The 17,546-nt window shown below is 35.7% G+C and overlaps 2 protein-coding genes across 2 annotated transcripts; one reads left to right on the top strand and one right to left on the bottom strand.

Moving 5' to 3' along the window:
- Positions 1-2,785: 2,785 nt before the first annotated feature.
- On the bottom strand, positions 2,786-9,886 carry rassf9 (Ras association domain family member 9). The gene is made up of 2 exons (XM_059506648.1): positions 9,605-9,886; positions 2,786-4,882 (listed from the first exon to the last, which is right to left on the bottom strand). The coding sequence occupies exons 1-2, from the start codon at positions 9,649-9,651 to the stop codon at positions 3,616-3,618; spliced, it is 1,314 nt and encodes a 437-aa protein (XP_059362631.1). The 5' UTR covers positions 9,652-9,886; the 3' UTR covers positions 2,786-3,615.
- Positions 9,887-10,700: 814 nt separating this feature from the next.
- nts (neurotensin) lies at positions 10,701-14,977 on the top strand. The gene is made up of 5 exons (XM_059507170.1): positions 10,701-10,991; positions 11,148-11,243; positions 12,081-12,142; positions 13,448-13,678; positions 14,636-14,977. Exons 2-5 carry the CDS (start codon positions 11,153-11,155, stop codon positions 14,777-14,779), a joined length of 528 nt encoding a protein of 175 aa, XP_059363153.1. The 5' UTR covers positions 10,701-10,991; positions 11,148-11,152; the 3' UTR covers positions 14,780-14,977.
- The last annotated feature ends 2,569 nt before the right edge of the window (positions 14,978-17,546 follow it).

Raw genomic sequence — 17,546 nt, 5'->3', positions numbered from 1 at the left:
TTGCAAAGCCACTTATTTTACATATATTATGCTTAAGGATTAAAATGAAGGTTCCAAAATGGTGTTTCTGTAGTGATGCCCAAAAATAAAAAAATTTTGGTCCCCAAAGGAACCTTTCTGTGAACAGTTCCTAAAAGAACCATTCTGAAGAACATTTTAAAAAATCTATAGAATCTTTTTCCACTATAAAAAAATCTGCATTTGAACGGTTCCATGGATGTCCAAGGTTCTTCATAGAACCATTGATACCAATAAAGGACCTTTATTTTTAAGACTGTATAAAATAATTGATGAATTGGCTATTAAAAGGGGATAAACAATTATTGATATATCCCACCATAATTTAGTTTTAATAAATAGATCAACAGAAAACATAAAACTACACGTTAAGTGATTTCGAAGTGTCTTTTAAATTAATAACTAAAATATTAATGAGTTGACACAAAATTAATGCCAAGATGTATTGCATCCAAATTCATCAGATAAATTTATCAAAATTTGTACCTTACAAAACTGAAGCCAACTATGAGTGCTTTTTAAACTAATTTTAGTTGAATTCAAAGCGTTTGGTCAAATGGCGTCACCTTTTTGAACTGCTTTTATCCAACCAATTACCTTCAACTTGGGAAGAAGTTCAGACATGTCGAGTGAGTTTATTTGAGGTAGAGACACAGTGAGCTGTTTTCAGATGCAATTATTTTTATGAGATTCATAAAAAAATAGATGAACCTGTTCCATGACACGATTCTGCAAGTGCACACGGTTTCGCCTGAATGCTTTGAACGTACATACAAGGATACAGCATTCTTGCCACGAGGCTGAAAAACTGCATAAAACGTGTTTGCATAATGTTAAGATTGCAAAGTTAACTTGAACATGCCAAGTAATTGTTTCTGTTTGACACATTTAAAGTATTTTCATTCTGTTTTAACTGAGACAACAACATAAATTAGCTAGTCATTCACATAAGGTCGGGTTTGTGTACAGCATGATTTGAAATGGTACCCTTTAATACATGATATCACAGCTTTCAACATGTAATTATGAGATTAAACACAAAAGAACGATGAGTTGCTGTCAAGCGAGCAATTCTGTGGTTTCAGTAATCCTGTTAACATACACCCTAACCCACGTAGTTTCTTCTTAACAATGGCAAAAAAAATACAGCGAGTCAGTCTAAAAGAGATCCTAAAATTAGTTTATTTGCTTTTTGGTACAAGTTCAAAACTTATTGGTATGTATGAGAGAAACATTATCATACAAATCACTGGTTAAAGTGAAAAAAAGCCCTTTCAGGTAAACTGACAAGATAAGATAATGTGACTGTTGTTTTTGAAGATTGCAGCATGCAGGCGACAGGATTATTTTGTCTTGAGACAATTCAATCACTTGTTAGATCAAAACCTATATCGTGTTTATGAAATGTAAAAAGTTAGGCAAGACGGGTTCCTTGATCTAGTGTCTTGTTACACGATGCCCTTGGGGATAAAATTACTTGCCATGCAAAAGTCCATTCCTCATCCCTTTTTATACCACTTCACTTTTAGTATCTTCTGTTTTTCCTGCCTGTGAGGATGCACAAGTCTTCGTAACTGAAAGTTCAACATGAGGGAGCTGTCCTGACACAATCTTAAAGGACTGTTTACAAGAACTGGCCGGTGTAATTGTTAGTGCTGGAAATACTACTTCAGCAGAGATAAAAGTCAAGTAATTGCCGTTTTCACACTGGAAATTACGGCCACGACGGAGTCCTGGCAGCTCTCTGGATCCTCCTGAACTGACAGTGGAGGTAAACAAGTCACGACGCTCACAGTGGAGACATTAAAGAGCCTTTGGACTTTGTATTGGCAACACCCTGCAGGGGGTGCTGTGTGGGATCAGAGCCAATGAAGGGGAATTTGGTTATTATCTCAGTGCGAAGCCGGCACTCTGAAGGAGCAAATGAAGCAAGGCTTCATTAACACCCTCTGAATATCAAGGCCTGCTGCATAATGCAAGTTTTTAAAACCCATTTGTTTTGCATTACAAAATGGAGCCTTCTTTAAAATCCCATTTGTTATGAGTCACGCTGAATGACAACGGCGTTAACACGTTGTTACCCTTCAGGAACTTGGCATTAAAGACCCTACATTAATTCAATGAAACAATGAGACCGCAGTCTAATAGGACTGCTAGTCTCTGCTGTTCGCTGGTTTTAAAGAAAGGATGAGGCAATTACTTGAAGCAAAAGGGCTCGAATGTCTCTTTACTGGCAATGACTGAAGAAATGTACAAAGGTTTTCCCATTAGAATTCAAATATTCTTTGCTTGTGTTTGTATTAGTGTCAGAATGGATTCTTATGCAGAGTGCTGTCTCAACCCACTTTAGCTGTGAAGGGAACATGAGTCACAGTCTACAAACTATAGTTGATAACACATCTTACACTGCAAAAGCATGGGATGGGAAATTGCTACTGTATGCTAAAAAGGCTCCAAGCTGCAAATGAATTTGAATTTAGTTCAAAACATTTTAAAGAAAAATATAATTTATGCACATGTGTTAAAATGTATCTCTGTATTTAGTAATTTGTGCAGTCACCTGTTCATACTGTACATTTTAAAACAGAAACAGGTAAAAAAAAGTAAAGCTTATATAAAAAGTCCATAGTTTGTTTTAATGTAAAACAATTGATGTTCTTTCATACCTTGTTCATATAGTTATAAACATTGTATAGTGCTATTGATATTTACAGATTACATTAAAATATTTGAATTCATTTAAAAAAAAACTATACTTATAATATATATAAACTAAACTTTGTATTTAGGTGAACAAAAATATTTCAAATTGTGTAAAATATGGGCTTAATAAATATCAGCAGGATTTAAAATAAACAATATCAGAGGGGTAATTTTAAAAATTAATGAAATATTTTTTCAGCTTATTGACAAAGTTTTTAAAAGTTATTTTACATAATTTACATGCATATGAATTCTAATAAAGAGAAAAAAACTAAAGATGATAATCATAAACTCACACAGTTCATTTATGCATCAATATCTATATAGTATAACTGCAACCACACAAATTAATTTAAAGGGGTAGTTCAACCATAAAAATAAATAAAATTGCCATAATTTACTGCCTCCTCATATTGTTCCAAAACCATACGTCTTTCTTTCTTCTATGAAGATATTTTGAGAAATGTCTCAATGTGTTTTGTCCATACGGTGGGGAAGTCGTGGCCTAATGGTTAGAGCATTTGACTCCTAACCTTAAGGTTGTGGGTTCAAGTCTCGGGCCACCAATACCATGACTGAGGTGCCTTTGAGCAAGGCACTGAACCCTCAATTGCTCCCTGGGTGCCGCAGCATAATGGCTGCACACTGCTCCGGGTGTGTGTTCACTGCTGTGTGTGTGCACTTTGGATAGGTTAAATGCAGAGCATGAATTCTGAGTATGGGTCACCATACTTGGCTGCATGCCATGTCACTTTCAGTGGAAATCAATGGTTAACTTCTGTTTGGAATGACATAATGCTAAGTAAATGATGACAGATTTTTTGGGTAGAAAGTGTGTTTCTTAGTTGGGGGTCATTAAATAAGTCTTAAAAACACAATTAGTTAATCCTGAACTTAAACGTCAGTGTCCAGTGGAGGTGATCTGTCCACACAGGGAGACAGCGAGTCCTGACTGTGAGTAGAGCTTATACCAGTGTCTGAGTCCGTGTCTGTCGCATCTGTAGGAGAGCCTTTCAGCCTGACCTTGCCTACTGTCTGCTGAGAGACAGTGGCCCTGATCTGGGTCTTCAGAGATACAGTGTTAGGCTGGTCCGGACAGGCCCCCAGCTCAAGTGCATTGAGTTGAGCAACCAGATACTGGTATTCTTGGTTCTGGGACTGCAGGTCTGTTTTGTTCCGCTGTAGTTCCTTCTCGATTTCCTGAGTTTGGGCATAAAGGGAAAGGCCAGCTCTCATGCTTGACTCAAGATCACTGCATAAGCTTTCCAGCTCTAAGAGATCTGAGGTGGACAATGAGAGGTTCGCTTCTAGCTCTAGTTCTGGACTTGCTGCTGCTGCTCCTTTCAAGTCCTTTAAATCTGAAGTCCAGTTCCTCAGCTCCAAGTCAATATCTCGAGAGAGCTGATCAATGAGTTCTTGGTGCCTGCAAACATGTAGTTCTAGTTGGTCGAGTCCATCACTGGTGTGCAGGTACTCCTGAAGCTGACTGTCATATTGGGACAACGACTGGCCGCCATCACTTTCTGTGATGCTGGAGCGAGGTGTGGGGCTGTTCCTCAGTTCTTTCTCTGCATGTTCAATCTCCAAGTCTATCTCATGCATTTGGTGAATCTGCTGCCGGATGGTCTGATCCTGTGAGATGATCAACTGCACCAGCTTACTGATCTCTTCTGATCCCTCTGATGTCTCTGCTTTCTGGATCTTCTCCAATTTGCGGAAGGCCTTCTTCACCATGCGCTTCTGCTTCTCCGCAGATACAGTCTTGGTGTACTGTGCAGGTCCTTGCTCCCATCTTTTGGACTTTGCTCCCCTAGACTTTGAGGCTCTTTTGGCTCCTTTGGATGATGGCACAAAATCACTGACCTTCATGAGGACAAACTGTATGAAAGGTCTCTCATCACCCCAAGCATTCCATAGCCGAAGAATTCGAGTGAGAGGTGGCAGTGCTCTCTCAAAGCCCTTCCACTGTTCCAGGATGCAGAAGTCTTTAGGTTCCCCATGTAATAGCCTCTTACTCTCTGGTAAAGTCTGGTGGTCCTCCAATAAAGCCTTGACTACATCTGCGCAAGTTGTGTGCTTGGTCACGCCACAGACTACTCTTTCTTCTCGACACACAAGCACCTGGATTTCCTTGCCTGGTGTTTCCTCTACAGGCTTAGACCTGGTAAAGAAATATAACAAGTGTGTATTATAAATCACAACAATCACAAGTTTATTATCCCTTAAAAGGACTACGAATATGGTCATTTTATACAATAAAGTCAAATAATCAAGTATTACAAAACAGTAACAAACTAAATAAACTAGGCATATTGTTCATAAAGAATTTGTTACACACTAGTGTTTTATCATATGGGAGTTGCTAGTATAAAAGCAATACTGTAACATTGGAGTGTAAGAGTATAGTGATTCCACTCATGCCTAAAAACACCCTATAATGACAGACTGGAGTGGGTTGTTTCTTCATTACTACATACAATCTGGAATGAGGTGAAATACATAAAGCTCACCAGCTGTAAATGATTCAAGAGTCATTTTACAGTTATAACTGTACTTGGCACCTGATGATGGATTCACATCCATAGCTCAGATTTTAAATGCCACACTAAATGGCTGAGATTATTCAGATGAGCAGAAGGCTTCATGACAAGTGTATCATAGCCTCAATTATCTGAAATGATTGTTTCATAATTTTTCACTCTGTTCAGGTCATAACACCAGGTTATGACTAATTATCTCTCTTAGTTCAGAACTGTAGAGGGTAATTAAAAACTATTAAAAGCAAAAAGCAAATTTGAATGTAAAATGTAATGTTTATTTCTCAACAATAAATAAACATAGTTTGATTGCTGATGTTTTTTAAAAGGTGACAAAAAATATAAGTGGTGTATTTTGTCAATGAATGACCTCAGAAGAATGCAATAAATATGCAAGAATGCAGGTGGTTAGTTAATATTTAGAAGACCCTGCTGCTACCCTACACAAAAGTAAATAGTTGAGCTATTTACATTGCAGACCACCAAATACACTGTTGGTGCATGGGAAGAAAAAACATCCTCAAATATACTGTATTCTGTAGGGATACAGGCCTTTAGCTTAGACTGAAAAGTATACAAACTAAATGCACATTTGATATTTGCTAAATGTTGCATGACAAAACGTAATGTAGTGTATACAATGCTATTTTTAACAGTTAATCCCACATTCACACCTGTGCTAGTAATTCCGCATGACATCATCATGACATCATAACAGAACTGTACAACCTTAGCATTTACATAATAAGCAAGTAAAAGTATAGAGTAGCTTGTCCACATATGTCAGACACATTACACTGAAACAGACAATATGCTACAATACAATACAAGCAACCTGTCCTCCAACCAATACGCTTGTATAGGTCGTTTGTCCAAATCCCTGAAATACGACCCATCAGAGCGTATACTACAATTGCGCCCCTATCGGCAAAAGGTCGTTTTCATATTAATGTTTAGTACTCTTTTATTTGCCCTCTGGTTTGTGTTTCTTGTAGCTCAGTTAGTAGATTATTGTGTTATACCTTGATATGTAATCATGCTATCATGGGTTCGATCCCAGGGAATGGACGTGCACGAAAATGTATATGCTCAATAAATCATAATTTAGCATGATTTCTGTGAGGGTTAGGTTTAGGGGTGGGGTTAGTTGTGGTCATTCGAACGAATAAACCACCTAGTAAAATATGTAGGAAATACTGTGAGATTGGTGTAAAACGCCACACATTGCATTTAAATAAACGTGCGTTTTGATTGGTAATGACGTTATACGTCAATTCATGACGACAGACGCAACGCGATACTGTCATTATTTTTACGCCCGCTAGAGGGTGCTTAACTTTAAAACGTAAATATAGGTCGTAATAAATGCTTGCACAAATGACCTATATGGTCGTTTTTTGTTGGAGGATAGGCTCAATACAAGCCTTCACACTCAGCTTTACAATGTGCTTCCTTGGCTTGCTATACAATTTTGATTCATTTTTAGAGTTTGTTGTCAACACTGGGAATTCAATATTGTTTTCATGGTCTATTTTATTTAGTCTTTTCCAAACTTGTCATGAGTACAGGAAACAAATGAGGAGGGATGGAAGCACCTGTGTTTGTCTTGTGGGAATGATTGGTGACCAGTAGCATCCTGTTACATACATCCTGCCACCAAGTTCATGTATTGTGAAGCAATGGAACATTTTAAATTCCATTTCGTGGATATATTGCAAACAAATGGAGAAACAAACATGTACTAGCCTGGTTTGAAATGTAGATTAGATGTGTCTGTTGTGCCCTAATAATCACAACACCAAAGACATGGTGTCAGAGAACCACTGAAGGTGAAAAGAACAGAACACCCTGCTTCTCAACTCAACTCACAGAGCAAACACAAACACATGTGTGATACTCGAGCCTTGTATTTCAGAGAACACGCTGTATCCTTCTACAGACTCAACACAGTGACTGGACAAGGAACATAATCTCCTGAACTCAGTCTATCAAGGTTTATTAGGCTGTACAAAATTATGCTTGGGAAATTAAACATTGATTTAACAAATATGTGTGGATCATTCAGTGCTATATCTCATTACCAATTTTTATTATCTTTTTATTAATACATGTACTCAAAGTTGTAGATATTGATTAGATAATAAATCTTTATGTGGCAGATGTAAAATTTGTGACCATTTAAATTAAGAGCAGATGTGAAATCATATTACATGGCTATTCCCTGTGTCAGCTGATTCATTAACAGGAATCTGAGAGGTTTTAGTGAGCACCATGTGAACTGGAGAGAGGCAAAAATGAAGGGATGAATTCATAAGGGAACTGTTCACATTATAATGCAAAGGAAACATACTGTCTATACTGTAAAAAAAATTAAATAATAATAAAAAAAAAAAGATTAATGGAGCATGTATTGCAAGAAAATACAAATTCAGTCTTTCTACTTAAAAATGTACTTAATGCAATGTGTTACTTTTCTTTGTAATTAATTGTGGAATTTACTAGCAGTTTCTGAGTGGCTTCTTTTTTTCTTTTTTGGTGTAACAGTATTATAGCGGCAGTGATAAAAACAGTGTGCTTCCTGAGGCCTATGTAAAAAGCATGAAAGATTTTTGATGAAAAAAAAAACAGATTTTCAGAGAGAACTCTACTTGATATGCTGAGAAAACAAAACATCTCCAATGTATGTTTAGGTGGATCAATTTGTCTCTATAGCTTGAGCAAAGCATAGTTTAAAGATTGTAATGCTGCTCTAGAAGGTTCTTATTTAAGCCTAAACAGAGTGACATTATGTGTTGGTGCACTTAAATACCCATACAATTACGGGTAGTTTAGCTGAGTGTAATAACCACCAGTTTAAACTGTCTTGTTAGAACACACACCTATGTATGTTCACAAAAAGAATGCCTATTAATTAAAGCATGTATAAATCAACAGTTAAAATGATATTCTGCATAGAGCACATTAAATAAAGCAGACATAGAGTTAGATTACCTTTGATTAGATTTCACTCTGAACATTTGAGATAATTACAGTTGGCTTATGCTTAGGTGATTTTACAGAATCGTAAAATTATATATATGTCCTCTCAGTCTCAAGCTTAAAAAGACTGATAAAGACAGCTAAAACGTCTTTCTGTGCAATAAATGGTCTGCATAGAACATGCATAAAAAACAAAACAAAAAAAAAAACCTTAACCCTGATGCAAACTACTGTGGCACAGCCATCCATGAAAGAATCCTCTTTAATAAGCCCACAACAAACACTATTGCATAATTAACCATTTAGACAAGCCAACGTGGAAACATCAAAAGTAAACCAAAGCACTTAAACTGCAAAGTCAATTATGCTGTTGATGACATGAACCTTAAAGAGTTGAGCACTTTTTAAAAATAATTTTGGCAGTAATTTATAGGCTTAAATGAAGTTCATCTCACGCAACCCATTTTTTTCTACAATATTTTATAGCGAATATCTTCTAAAAAAAAGGTTTTTGTCGTAATATTTATTATGTGTACACCTCTAACACTGCGAGAAATAATGACAATATAGTCCGACTTATGTTTCGTTCTGTACCTTCCCGTCGATACTGACACAGAACGTGCAATTACGGTAGCCATGGTTACCTGCTTACGCAAATTTGTTTAGTTTAGTTTACACATTTACTGCCTGTTATTTTACTGCTTGAAGTACATGCTTGCAATTAAAAAGAACGGACTTTTAAAACTTTTTTTAGACCTCGTTCGATGGAGGGTTCAAGGCTTAATAAGGACATCTATTCATTAGGCTATAGTTCACACACACAATCTTAAAGTCTTAAAAATTACATTCTCCATCATGCGCTAAACGAGTAGGCTACGTTAGGACAAAAATAATAACTGATATAAGTACTAACTTTTATAATAATAATAGTAATCTAAAAACTAAACAAACTAAACAGGTCAAATATACAACAGAACACCATTCAGCCTCAGCACGCACCGTCACGCGCATCCGTCGTCATGCAGGAATTATTATTTAGGAAAAATGACTCACTTTGGAGACACTCACTTTGCGTTACTTACTGCTAGCTACCAGCATCCAAGAGAGGCACCAGTGCAAGCAGAACGACAGCATTAAGTGTAACTCGACTCTCTGCGACCATGCAGCGAAACACTTTGCTGTTGTTACAGTGACGAGGGTTTACAGCGCATAACAATAACTAAGCGTTTTATTTCGACCGATTCTGAGAAGAAAAAGTATTTACGCGTATTTCGACCTTTCAAATAAATATATATTTATTTATCCCATCAAATGTCTGCGGTAAGACTGCGCAATCTTAAAAATGAAATGGATGGTGTGAATCATACCTGTTCTTCAAACGCGCCTTCAGAAAGTTTTTCCCGAAAGGAGCCATCGCGCGTCAGTGTGATCACAGGTCAGATCCAAGACATCTTGTGACAGAACGGGGCGCATAAACCTAATCAAGAAAGAGCCACTGAAGTGCTGATCGTGGAAAAAGTTGAATAACTTGCGAACTTCAAAGTAAGAGTAGTTTCAAGCAGGGCCGGCCCACTTCACACGGAGGGAGGCGACAAAACTCGCCTGTTGGATAACTGTGAAGCTGATGATTGTGATAGCGTCTCTGCCCTGTTTTCGAGAATGGAGAGTGTTGTTACACATTTTGTTTCACTGTTTTTTTCTCTCCAGCTAACGCTATGTCTCTAATTTAATATTCACATATTTACCTGCAACAATTCGAACCAGTTAGAAGTCAAAAATAAGCACACGGTTTAAATGAACTACAAACTGTTAAAGAGCGTTGTTACAACCTAACCCGCTTATCTAATGGGCTGTAACATATTCTACACAAATTTGGATTTTCTTTATTTTTATTTATTTAGACAATGCCACACTCTCTTTTCATTTTAAACGTTTTTTTTCAAATATAATCAATTACATTGCATGAAATTTGGTGTCATCAAATTCATGCTATATTTTTTTACACTCTACAAACAGGATAGGCCTACTATTTTTCCTGTAGCCAAATTCTTTCATAATTTTACACAGAATCTAACATAATTTTACACAGAATCTAACACAACTGGTTGGTGGTTGGTGGTCGTGTGTTAGTGATTGGTTAAACTGACAGTGTCTTTAATTCTGTATAATGATGAATTATAATGCATCATATTCCTTTAACCTTGACATTGGCTATCATGTGGACAGAATGTATGTTTTTGAAAGCAAAAAGAAAATACCATTTCATTACAAACTTCACACACTGTATTCTCAAAACAGTTTACATTTTATCTCAGCACAGGATGAGCAACCTATAACAATGGAAATAATTACAATAAGTTATTATTGGGTTGATGTGTAATTCTTGAAGACCGTCAATATCAATAATTTCAGATGAAGGCATTGTACATCATCTCTACGAACTAATCACAAATTCACTTCTTCACTCCCCCTTCCTCCACCTGAATGAAGAGAGGAGCATCAAATGAGCATTATGAAAGTTTTGACGTCAACAATCAAAGTGGTTTCTGAGGTGTTTGCTGATGTCATCGCGACACAGGACAAGGGGGCATGGAGGGACAAAAGGAGAGAGAGAGATATGGAGATGAATACGGGAGGGGTAGGAACGATAGTGCGCTCCTCTGACATCATAGAGGCTCTTATATACCGGGTGGAATGGAGCCTGCCATTCCTCACTTCACTCCTGAGAAAGCCAAGAGAAGACACAGCGAACAGGTTGGATAAGAAACCAAGAAGCCAGCATTGTGACTTCTGCAGGACGCACTGATATTCTTTCTCTGTCTCTGTTAACGCTCTTACAACTCATTCCTATATTCTTCCATCTGTTTTCACACCATTTTATGACCTTTAACCCTATGGACTTGGGCCCAGCTTGAATGTGCAGAAACTGTGGGACTACTAAGAAAATGCAGATGCAGCTGACCTCTGTTATCCTCCTATTTTTATTGTGTAATGGTCTGTGTTCAGGTAGGCACACTTATCAATTTATACAGACTGATTTGACTTCTCTCTCTAAAAAAAGCTTATTTTAATTAACATTCAAAATGACCAAGAAATGTAAACATTTTATGTTGATGATTTTTGATAGCTAATATTGACATATTATTTTTTAACATGCCATTTTTTGTATAGTTGTATTTTATATTTAATCTGTATCTATCTGTATTTTTATGCTCTACTGTTATCTGTATGCACCAAGAGAGTAACACAATTTCAGTTCTCTGTATGTATGTGCTGTACATGTGGAAGAATTGACACTAAATCAGACTTTGACTTGACTTTTTTTTTACTTTGACTTTGATAATGATCTGCTATATCTTGATCTAACTGATAGTAAAACAATCAGTAAAATATCAAGATAATTTTACTAGCAACTGAATTAAGATAAAACTTCAAAATACCTTAAATTAATGGAATCATATATAAAATGTATAATTTGATGGATGTCCTTTGATTTTGGTCACATTTGTTGGCGAACAATTTTCTGTTTTTATACAGTATATGGGCAGGATTACAATTTACACTCACTTAATGCTCTAAATGTCTTATAGACATTTTAACCATATACATTTAAACATGATGCTGGGCAAGTAATGTATCTTATGGTTCTACCTACAGTATCTTGGAATATATGAATAATATGAAATACAGACCCACTTCACATTTTCTTCAGATCTTATTGAATTGAAACAGACTCACTGCTGCAGACAAGAAACTCATCTGGTTTCTCTGTACTTTGATGTGTATATGCTCAGTCCTACCCTTAAAACATGTCACCATTGTGTGTTTTCTCCCTCTGTACAGATATAGACCAGGGGAAAAGGGCAATAGAGGAAGAGGTACTGAGAAGTCTTCTCACTTCAAAGGTACATTCTTGCTTTTAAAACAACTGTTGAGTGCAAACCAACAGAGGCAATACTGTAAGGAGCCTTAATATAGATATGCCCTTTGACTGTGGGGCAGCTGAATTTTAAATCAAACTCATGGTTATTTCATGGTTTCTGTTTTTGAGAATACAGCATGTTAGAGGGGAAGAACGATTTATTAAAATAAGGAATATTCTTTGCCAGCTAACTTTACAATCAAAAACATTAATTCTGTATGCTAAGGCTTTCGGAGAGGCACTTTGACAGTGAAACCAGAATAGCACAGGGATTTATAGTAAAATTAGGTTTGTGCTCCAATCATTCAACAATTCTGTTGCCTTCAGTAGTCCACCTGTTGTACGGCTGTCCAGAAATGTAGATGCTAACTGATGTTAAATGTAATACAAAATTACATATTTTTGTAAACTGCTGATTAAAAAAGATATGCTTCCAATCAGGCAGCAAATCAGAAGCAGTGTACTCAAAAAGCAAAATGGTTAAAGCTTTTACGCTCTATTGGTGGACCAAATGATGTGTCATTGCCTGAAATGACGCTCAGCTGCCTTCATTCATTGAGCAATATTCTGCACTGCATTAACATCCATTATCCATCTATCGTCAGTACATCTGGCTGTTATCCATTATCAATAGAGAATTGTGTAGCATCACAGTGTTTGTAATTTTCTTTTGATTTTTTTTTTAACCCGGACCACAATTTCTGGCTTTTGTGACTTTCTGTACAGACATCCTCTCTACTACGGAGTTAATTAAAAATTATGACTTTAAATACCGACATTAAATATGATTTCTTTAAGGTTAATGCTTTTAAAATGAGAGCTGGCCAATTAAATGTAGCGAAATAGTTACTTTAATGTCAGACAGCTGCAGGTCTTATGCAGGTGACATTTTCCTCTGTTATTTAATAAGAGAAAAAAAACCTTTCATTTTGATATGTTTGAATTACTCATTTACACTTATTTTTAATATCAAACATATGGACTCAAAGGTGATTGTGTTATTTAAGAATAGTGTAATATAAGTCATAGACAAACCTACAGCCAGCAGGTTGAAAACAGATTTCCAGATATCACACCAGGCCTTGATCTTGTTAGACTCATCCTGTGAAGGCCAATAAAACACTAGAGAAAACTCAGAATGTGCTTATCCAGTATTGGCACCCTGTAAGTGGACTGAAGATAGAGTAATGACTGGAGACAGCGTGACTTTTTTATCAGATGAAATAAAGCTGAGAGTGAGAGTGAGTCATTGAAAGTAAACATTTTTGCACTCTCACCCTACCTGCAGGTAAAGCAGAGCAAGCACATCGCCCCCCTGTGGCAGATGCCGCTCCAGGATGGGTGCAGGATAATGAACCGTCTTGGGGAGTCTTGGCAGGAGGCCTGGGGCAGCGAGGAGCAGCAGGAGGACGCAGAAGTTCAGGCTGACTATGACCAGAGGGTTTCAGGTTCCCTCGCCCAAATGCTTGAGGAAATGCATGACCTTCAGAACCTCTGCAGGGTCCTGCAGCCTAGAGAGGTGAGAGTTGACAAACATAGGTATTGAGACAATAAACAATTGACATGCTCTAACACCCAAGTCAATAATTGCTTAACAGTCAGTTTCAGTCACCTAACAGTTTATTAGGACTGATTTTTTATATTTAAATATATAGGGTGGTTCATACATAATTAATGCAGATTTATGTAAAAAAAGCAGCAAAAAATTTAACATTTGGAAGAAATAGCATATTCAAAAGTAATGCTGCCAAATTCATCACAACACAAGCCAAAAAAGATTGCTTACATAGAGAGGCCAAATGGTTTATGGACATTCTAATTCTTGTCATTTAACTGCTGATTTTTATTCAATAGCACTATAGCACAAATTTCAGGCAGTGTTATTTTAGTATATGGGACAATATTATATATACATGCATAAATACATATATATATATATATATATATATATATATATATATATATATATATATATATATATATATATAGAGAGAGAGAGAGAGAGAGAGAGAGAGAGAGATAAATATCTATATATATAGTTAACTAAAGCAATATCTCACTATATATATCTCTCTCTCTATGTATATGTATATAATTTTTTTTTTAAATAAATAAATATGAAACAAATGGGTGAATTTCCTTTCTTCAAAATTAACTGGGGATTTTGGTAAATCTCCAGTTCATGGGTTACCTCACAGATCATTAAAATTCACAAAAATTGCCCTTGCCTTTAAAGTGTGGCCCTATCATTTTGAGAAGTAGACTCCATCAGTTATACATCTTATTCAAGCACACTTCAGTGCAGCTCTGAGGAGCAATGATTAGAAAGAGCCGGGCGATGTAGTAAGCATCAGTCACGAAATGGCAGTTGACTGACAGCATTGTCCACCCAGTTGCTGTGTCCATTACAGTCAGCCCTGTAATAATCTGAGTGGCATTGGTGGGAACAGCTCAAACATTTTGTCTTTCATTTCAGCTTCAAGACGACCAAGAATATCTGGAGCTGGACCAAAACAGTGACAGTCCACTGAAGAGGAAATCTCCGTATATACTTAAAAGGCAACTGCGCACCAATAAATCAAGACGGCCTTACATTCTGAAGAGAAGTGTGTATTACTGATGCCCAAGACAAACCGACGGAAAGACGTTTTTACATTTTGTGAATATGTGTCTGTTTTCAATGTTGCAGTATTAAAGTAGCAATATAGTAATTGTATGCTCTGTTTTAGCTAAACCCGTATTTACTGTATGTGCTTCAGAAATCAATCCCTTCTTCATTATGGGATGGACAATGTAAATAAAACAGCTGTCAATTCAAGAGTTTATTATATTATTTATTTAATGTATATTTATTTTTCTTCAGATGTAATTAAATCATACTTATTAAAACTCTTTATGAAACATCTATTATTATTTCACACATTTCCATGATGAGAAGAACATTTGTGAAGTATTTTGAGTATTTAACTCAAATACAGAAATAAGTTAGCGTTTACACAAATATACACAAAAAAAATACAAAAATGTTCATTTAAAAATGCTAGTAAATTTCAGAAATAATTATAAAGAAATGGCAAGTAATGCATTGAAAGAAAACATGACATTTTGAAGTTGAAAAACTGAAACAGGTTTCTTGTATAAGCATTTGGAAAAATATTAAAATTCTTGTCACAGAAGACAGTACTAATAATTTCTACATAAATTTTAAACAATCACATAACATTTAAATTTAGTCAATTGGGAAGATCATTCCGCCAGGCCAGAAATGGTGAATAAGAATGTTCTAGAAAGTGATTTTGAGTCTCTCTGTGATGGTACCATGAGGCGGCACTCACTAGCGGATCACAGACTTCTGGACCCAGTGATGTCGTGTAAATGGAGAAGAGGAGGGCTCCAAGAACTGATCCCTGAGGAACCCCAGTGACCAGTTGATGTGCTTTGGATACCTTCCCTTCCCAAGCCACCCTGAAAGAACTGCCATTGAGATACAATTCAAACAAGTGAAGTGGAATCCCTGTGATGCCCCGTGATGAGAGGGCAGGCAGGAGGATCTGATGATTGACAGTGTCAAAAGCAGCAGATAGATCCAGCAGAATAAGAACTGATGTTTGTAATTAGCTTTTGCAATCTGCAGGGCTTTTGTGACTGACAGTAGCGCAGTCTCATTGAATGGCTACTTCTGAAACCTAAATGGTTAGCGTCCAGAGATGTGTTGATAATGTGTGTGAATGCTGGTAAAAGTTTAGGAGAGATTGCTTGGAGAAGGTGTGAGGGGATTGGGTCTAGAGGGCATGTTGTAGGATGGCTGGAGAGGAGAAGTTTTGATACTTCTGCCTCAGTGAGGGGACAAAAGGAGAGGATGAGAGTTGTAGCAGTGGGTGTGGTTGGTTTAAAGTCCTGTGGGGGGTGGATTGACTACTGACTGTTCTGGTTTTGTCTGTGAAGAATGTGGCGAAATCATCAGCTGTTATAGAAGTGGTGAGAGGTGGTGAAGGAGGACAGAGGAGAGAATTTAATGTTTTTAAGAGATTAAATTTGTCTGGAACACTGTTGATCTTGGTGTAGAAGTATGACGATTTGGCAGTATGGACTTCAGAGGAGAACGATTAAAGCAAAAACTGATCAGGTCTGATCATATATATATATATATATATATATATATATACAGTACAGACCAAAAGTTTGGAAATATTACTATTTTTAATGTTTTTGAAAGAAGTTTCTTCTGCTCATCAAGCCTGCATTTATTTGATCAAAAATACAGAAAATTTTTTTAATATTGTGATATATTATTACAATTTAAAATAATTGTTTTAAAATTTTTTATACTTTAAATTATCATTTATTTCTGTGATGCAAAGCTTATATGATTCATTAGTGCCAAAATAAATCTTTCAGTTGTTAAAGCGTGCTAAAAGACTATATGCGCTTAGATGAATGTGACATTTTCATACAGAGGGATACCAATTTGTCATTCTATGAAAAGTAAATATAGTTGTCTCTTTCAACTTAAATGGTCTAAAATATGATAAAGGAAAAAGTTGTGCTACCTTTGCACTACTTACTTTTTAGGTATTTAGGTATGAATTGAGGTATGAATTTTTAGGATCATTATCACATGATCCTTTAGAAATCATTCTAATATGATGATTCATTATCAAAGTTGGAAACAGTTTTGCTGCTTAATATTTTTTCAGAACACGTGATACTTTTTTAGGATACTTTGATGAATAAAAAGTAAAAAAAAAAATGCTATGTTTTTAAAATATAAATATTTTGTAATAACAATATACACTACTGGTCAGTAATTTGGGGTCAGTAATTTTTTTTTCTTTCATTTTTTTAAAATAAAATCAATAATTTTATTCAGCAAGGATGTGTTAAATTGATAAAAAGTGATAGTAAAGAAAATATATTATTAGAATATATATTAGAATTTTTATTTTGAATAAATGCAGTTCTTTTTAACCTTTTATTCATCTAATATATTAGACAGCAGAACTGTTTCCAACACTCATAATAAACCAGAATATTAGAATGATTTCTAAATGATCATGTGATAGACTGGATGTTACATGTGACACTGAAGGCTGGAGTAATGATGCTGAAAATTCAGCTTTGTATCACAGGAATAAATTATTTCTTTTAAAGTATATTCAAATAGAAAACTATTATTTTAAGTTGTAATAATATTTCACAATATTACTGTTTTTTCTGTATTTTTGATCAAATAAATGCAGGCTTGATGAGCAGAAGAAACTTCTTTCAAAAACATTAAAAATAGTAATGTATATATATATATATATATATATATATATATATATATATATATATAGAAACTTATATATATAAATATAAACTTATATATAAATATAAAATATATATAT

Source organism: Carassius carassius, chromosome 23, assembly GCF_963082965.1.
Source record: "Carassius carassius chromosome 23, fCarCar2.1, whole genome shotgun sequence".
NCBI classification, from domain to species: Eukaryota; Metazoa; Chordata; class Actinopteri; order Cypriniformes; family Cyprinidae; genus Carassius; species Carassius carassius.
This window is presented reverse-complemented; position numbering and strand designations above follow the sequence as displayed.